At 38.0% G+C, this 6,694-nt stretch overlaps 1 protein-coding gene across 1 annotated transcript; it reads left to right on the plus strand.

Moving 5' to 3' along the window:
* The first annotated feature begins 596 nt into the window (after positions 1-596).
* Positions 597-4,617, plus strand: rhcga (Rh family, C glycoprotein a). The gene is made up of 11 exons (XM_005741686.1): positions 597-901; positions 1,598-1,790; positions 1,897-2,047; positions 2,166-2,313; positions 2,404-2,570; positions 2,654-2,791; positions 3,132-3,268; positions 3,608-3,732; positions 4,012-4,085; positions 4,185-4,258; positions 4,351-4,617. Exons 1-11 carry the CDS (start codon positions 673-675, stop codon positions 4,382-4,384), a joined length of 1,470 nt encoding a protein of 489 aa, XP_005741743.1. The 5' UTR covers positions 597-672; the 3' UTR covers positions 4,385-4,617.
* Positions 4,618-6,694: the final 2,077 nt, after the last annotated feature.

Raw genomic sequence — 6,694 nt, forward strand, 5'->3', positions numbered from 1 at the left:
GTATAAAACTGGGAACAGGCCATGTTTGCTCACTTCATCCCAAGAAAGCAGACACTGTTTCAAAGAGCAGTAAAGGGCATGGCAGATATGGTGCTGTTACATAAAATAAAAAATTGTAAAAGAAATTTAAAAAAAAGAATTTGGTAAAAAAAAGAATCCTAAATTGAGTATGAATCTCTACAATGTAGTATAACCCTTACTGACAAGTGTGTTCACCTGACGCCAGTTTCATGCCTGGACAGAGCACACGGCTGTCACACATAACTGATTTTCAGTGCAGCATTAAATAAGCAGTAGTATTCTTTATTCCGGCTGCAAATATAGCTTCTGGTGTAATATTTACTGTTTTTAACCCATTGGACAACTTTGATATAATGGCATTTTAAGAAGTCATACTGGGTTAGTATAGTGATGCAATCTGATTATTTCCTGCTGCCTGTTCTAGGAATAACGTCCCCTACTTTTAACAGGAAGAGCAGAGCAGCAGGTAAGGAGTGGTTTAGCTCATTAAAGATAACACGAGCACACACCTTGCTTGTGAGTGGTAGAGAGAGTCACACCCCCTCCCAAAGTTCACAGTATATAAGATGCTGACAGCCAGCTTGAAGTCACAGCTGAGTGAGGACCCTACCTGAGGAGCGATCAGAGCATCGTCAGAAGAAAGTCATCAAGATGGGAAACTGCTGTGAAAGAGCTGGAAATTTCTTCGGCCCGCAGAACAACACCTATATACGTGTTAGTTTACCGGCTGTGTGCTTCGTCTGGCAGATTGCTATGGTTATTCTCTTTGGAGTTTTTATCCGGTATGACGAGGAATCGGATGAAAAAGGATGGCATGAGTTCAAAAGGAGTCATAACATCACCAGCAACATTGAGAATGACTTCTACTTCAGATATCCAAGTAAGTACAACAACAGACAGCCTTTAAGAAATATTTTTTATTTTCAAGTGCATTTGCTACTTTTAGCATATGCATGCTAAACGTAGCACGGACATGCATGCATGCACTTTTGGGATACATGTATGTGTGAATAAATAAAAGTGCCGTGTTTTCTCGCTTAATGCTGTGAAAGCAGACTCTGTTGTCTGAGATCTTTTGGTAGTTTCCACTGATGTCTAAGGGATGACGGTGAATTCCTCCCCCACCAATATTTACAACAACAATAATGATGATAATAATTTTTACTTTCAAAGGCTGAATACTTTTACAGAAGGTATCTTGTTTTTTTGTTTTTTTTGTATGCCACAGGGGAAAAAAAGCTGGAAATAGTAATAAAAGATAATGATGGCAATGATGATAATAATAAAACATACTTTTTTCAGGCTTATGTGCGGTAATGTGGCAGTACTTACTGAAAATGTTGTAATGTGCAATGTCCCTGAGAAACTAACAGATTGTCTGCCCAGTGATCTATGTGCTGACATCCTTAAAGAAGAGTTTACATTAAACTGGAAATATTAATATAACTTAAAAAAAGAAATAAAGTGTTAAACAACATTTCAGACTCCTTCTGTTTTACTCAATATTAATAATAATAAAAGGCAGGTGGGATTGCAAAAACACTGAAATTTTTTTTTTTTTTTTAAATCTCTGCAGGCTTCCAGGACGTCCATGTCATGATCTTTGTAGGCTTCGGCTTTCTCATGACTTTCCTGAAGCGCTACAGCTTCGGTGGCGTGGGATTTAACTTTCTAATCGCCGCCTTTGGTCTACAGTGGGCTCTCCTCATGCAAGGTTGGTTCCACAGTTTGGACCCCGTCACTGGAAAAATTACCATCGGAATTGAGAGGTAAGTGCCATCGCTCCTTGGTGAGTTATGTAACTCAAAAATGAAACCACATTCTTTAACTTGTAAATGTTAATAACCGGCTTGAACTGTGGTTGCTTTCCTTCAGTCTGATTAACGCTGACTTCTGCTGTGCTGGATCTCTGATCGCCTATGGGGCTCTCCTGGGGAAAGTAAGCCCTGTCCAGCTGATGATTGTCACCTTATTTGGTGTCACACTTTTTGCTGTGGAGGAATACATCATCCTTGACCTCCTTCATGTGAGTCTCGGCAGCCACATTAAAAATTTGAACTTTCCTTCAGAGTTTAAAAATTGTATTGTGGGGATTTGCAGTTCTGTTTTTCTGCCCATTTAAAAAAGCGTAATTATTTTCACAGTGCAGAGATGCTGGTGGCTCCATGGTCATTCACACCTTTGGAGGGTACTATGGTTTGGCCATCTCCTGGGTGCTGTACCGACCAAACCTGAACTTAAGTAAACGTCTCAATGGGTCTGTCTACCACTCTGATCTGTTTGCTATGATTGGTGAGTAAATGGAAAATTACAGAGTTTGCCAAACTCTGTATTTTGTTTAACCCACCTAACATGTGTCCTTGCCTTTCTTACACCTTGCAGGTTCACTGTTCCTGTGGATGTTCTGGCCCAGTTTTAACTCGGCCATCACAAACCACGGTGCTGGACAGCATAGAACAGTCATCAACACTTACCTTTCCCTCGCTGCCTGTGTTCTTACCACTTTCGCCATCTCCAGTATGGGTCAAAAGAAAGGAAAATTGGACATGGTATGGCACACAAAGGGAAATAATACAGAAGCTCATGAAATCGACTTATTTATGAACGCTAATGTTCCACTTTTATCTGACAGGTACATATCCAGAATGCCTCTCTGGCTGCTGGGGTTGCAATGGGGACATCAGCAGAGTTTATGATCACTCCTTACGGTTCAATCATTGTGGGTTTCTGCTGTGGTATCATCTCCACCTTTGGGTACTTATATGTCACGGTGAGTGATGCCATTCTTTAACCCCCTAGCTTCTGTTCTGAGAGATTTTTGTGTTGTGGTGTTATCATAGGAAAAACAAAGAAAGAAGCAGTGACATGCAAAAACTGCTGTGCGGAAATCAGGAGTCTGATAGGAACAATGAGGAAGAATTTTAAGAGCAGTCACTGCATGGTTTTAATATTAAGTATAGGATGAATACTTTACAATAAATGGAAGCAAGGTGTGGTGACTGTGAAATTGATGCCATCCAATTGACAAATTGATGAATAAAAGATCACTGACACAGGCAATTAGTAAAAAAAAAAAGACTGCTAATTAGTTGTGACTTGATTTTTCTCAGCCCTTTTTGGAGAAAAGGCTCAAGCTCCAGGATACATGTGGCATCCACAACTTGCATGCCGTGCCAGGGATGCTCGGTGGCTTCGTAGGTGCCATAGTTGCTGCAGCAGCTACTGAAGAGGTCTACGGCAAAGAGGGGTGAGTGACAAACGCGAATACACATAAAACTTGGAATTCAAAAACTGACCAGACCTGTTTACTGACTACTTCTAGGGATCCACACGCCCAGTTATTCAGCCTCCTTTTTTGAAAGACTCACATTAACTATGCAGTGACATTTGAACTTTCTACTTCAGTTATGATTAGTGCTGTCAGCGTTAATCTCACTAAAATGACGTTAACGGAGAGTTGCTGCGTTAATGCAGTTTTTTTTTTTTTTTTTAGCGAGATTAACGCTGACAGCACAAGTTGTGATGTGTTGAAAATGCACCGAAATTCAAGAGTTGTTGTTTGTTGTTGTTGTTTTTTCCTGTGCAGGCTGGTCGAGACATTTGGCTTGAGTGGCAAGTTTGAAAACAGGAGTATGTCAACGCAGGGAGCCTACCAGGCTGCTGGCACATGTGTAGCAATTGCATTTGGACTGGTTGGAGGAGTCTGTGTTGGTGAGTTTCATAACATCATTTTTGCTTTCACTTGGAAAGATTTATTTCTTTTTTTAAAGAACTCCATGAAGTATTTAAAAACAACATTTATGCAGAATTTTAAGAAAACTAGATAAAATGAAAATCAGGGAAGGCTATTGTGACTATTTTTGAAACACCCTTTTTTTTTGTTTTGTTTGTTTTTTGTTTTAAAGTATAAAATTTACAGTGAACAATGCTATGATAGGCAAGGATAATGTAAGTAACAAATCTTAATGATATAATATTCTCTTTTTAAAGGTTTCATCCTGAGGTTTCCCCTCTGGGGAGATCCTGCTGATGACTTTTGCTTTGATGATGAAGCGTACTGGGAGGTGAGACTGCACTAGATGGTGTTCTTGCCCTTTGACTATGCAGGCCTTTAAATACTGGTTCATTTTGGTTCGCTTTCTGATTTCATCTTTTGGTTCCAGCTTCCTGAGGATGAAGAGACAATCCCTCCTGTTTTGGAATACAACAACCACATGATAAACAAGCACCAAGACACGTAAGCTCAGAAACTTTAACTGTCCTCCTTACTTACCACTTCCTCCTCCTCATGAAATTCTTGTTAACTCATTTTCCTCTTTTCTTTCACAGACATGAGTCACAATTCTCTCTGGAGGAAAGTTAGAGACTTGCAGCAGGAGTCCAGTCCCCTTTATATCCTCATGAACTTTATGCAGCTGATAAACATGAACTGATGAAGGAGCTTTGGAAAATAAGCCACATGAAAATGTTTTAATATACAAGTATTGTTTTGCACAATTTATGTCTCATGTAGTTGCCTATTATCAACTATTAGAAGCTTTAAGTTAAAACAACATAAAATAATCAGTAAATGTCCAATTAAACAAAATATTATTTGGAATCAAGGTTTTTAAAGCTGCTGGAGCTTCAAACTGTTCTCAAAATGTTGATTTTTACCTTCACTTTGGAAGCAACATATATCATTCTGACTTCAGAATGCCAAGTACATGTAAAAGATAATCTGTCTATAAGCTAATTATGCACTGAGGAATATTATTGTGCAGCCAAAACTGTAATAACAAAGACAAATTGTGTATTGTTATTAGTTGAATTATTTCTATAAAATTATTTATAGCTTTTTAACTATATGCCGCTATGTACATATAGTTCAACAATTAGTTTGCTGCATAAATTGCATATTGCCTCTTTAGAAGTTTTAATTATAGTAACTATGATACAACCTCTAGCAATTTGGTTGCTGTTGAATGTTACCTCCAATAAAGAATGTAAGATTGTATGTAAGAACTTGCCTGATTTACTTCTGGCATATTATGGATTCAGTTTATTGGATAAACTGATGTGGTAAGGGAATCAATGCTAATATAACATTTGTGTGATGAATGAAACATGATTGTTGTTATTTTTAGTTTGTGAGAAATCTTCTAGATCTTGAAGACTCATCTGCTTGATCGTTTTACAGGATTTCAACTCCACTAAATGTACTGAACTATCTTAAAATGTGATTTAATAACACAAAGGTGCTTAGATTATTTAGACTTAACACTTATTGGAAATGGTGTGACCAAAAAATATTAAAGAAGCTTGTGTCAGTTTGATGGAATGAAAACAAACTGCTTTCCCAGTGTGCTGAGTGAAGAAATGCACAGCTCTCTAAATTAGTTTCAACATTGTTGATCATTACAACCTTTGTGAGCGGAATAGTTTTAGGTCAGTATTACGAACAAAATGAAAAATTAATGTATTTTCAGTAGAAAACAATAAGAATTTCTTTACTATTCGCATGTCTAAATAACCTCTAGGCAAATATGTGCCGTCCAATTTGTATTATGATAAGTAATCATTGCCAAGTGAATATAAAGTCAGAATGAGCTCACCCAAATCAATAAATGACTGGAGCTGCAAGGTTTTTTTCAGTCTTCTTTTAGATGAAGTTAAGAAACGTTTAGATACAGCCACACCATGTCATGTAAAGCCCACTGCGTCCAGAAAGCACATGGCCTTCTGGAATATGGGGATTTTCACAAGGCAGATTCTCACTCAACAAAATAACTATGTAGAGTATTTTAGTAATATTCCTTAATAAAGTATCTCAACTGCATTTATTCTTGACCATCAGCTGGTATACCAACTAGCCAGTATCTATGTTTATGTGCTGTAAGAAGGATACTGGTATTTTGTGTGTTTTGCAGTTATATTAACATATTTTTTCATAGCTTTATTTATATTTCAGCCACTTGTAGGCCTACAAAATATGAAAACAAAAAGAAGATGCACATTCTCTGTCATATAGGCCTGCATGAATAAACAAAGTTTGCATTGCACGGTCAGATTTCACCCGTCCCTTTCTTCTTTAAATGTGAAGTGGTGTCGGAATTTCCAAGTAAGAAATGCATTTCTGCCGGTGCACTGCTGGCTCTGTTGTGCTGGCTTTGGGTACGTTCTGTAACTGATGGCGCCAACATTATTAGGACGCTTACATTAGAGCCTCTTATTGCGTGTTTGTTTGGGTGTCTGGCAATGCATAGAATTACTGAAATTAGAGAGGGGATAGCCTAACATAGGAATCAGGAAAATACTGTAGTATAATTCATGTATTTCAACAAAGTATTCTACTTGTCACCTATTTAAACGGTAACTGTAACGAAATACAGTTACCAAAATACTCATATTTTATATTTCAATACGCTGGTACACGTATTCCATAAAATGCCCATGACTTGTGACTCTCAAGCTGTTTGGGCAAAGAGCCATTGCAAGGTTGAGTGATAAACAATATGACCCTTATTTCACTTCGAATGTTAATTAAAAAATGTGGATTGATTAGTGTAGCCACGCCATGTAATGTAAAGCCCACTGCATCCACATGACCTTTCACAAGGCAGCTTCTCACTCAACAAAATAACTGTGACAAATATTCTAGCCAGTGGCGGTCCTAGCCAGTTTGGCGCCCTGG

The sequence above is a fragment of the Pundamilia nyererei genome, unplaced genomic scaffold (genome assembly GCF_000239375.1).
Source record: "Pundamilia nyererei isolate P.nyererei 1_Seehausen unplaced genomic scaffold, PunNye1.0 scaffold00112, whole genome shotgun sequence".
In the NCBI taxonomy this organism is placed as follows: Eukaryota; Metazoa; Chordata; class Actinopteri; order Cichliformes; family Cichlidae; genus Pundamilia; species Pundamilia nyererei.

Bases quoted from the DNA above. Each gene is read 5' to 3' on its own strand.
- rhcga (XM_005741686.1), top strand. From the start codon at position 673: ATGGGAAACTGCTGTGAAAGAGCTGGAAATTTCTTCGGCCCGCAGAAC. The intron at 2,048-2,165 runs GTGAGTCTCGGC...TTATTTTCACAG, and splicing joins TCATCCTTGACCTCCTTCAT to TGCAGAGATGCTGGTGGCTC. The intron at 3,269-3,607 runs GTGAGTGACAAA...TTTCCTGTGCAG, and splicing joins GAGGTCTACGGCAAAGAGGG to GCTGGTCGAGACATTTGGCT.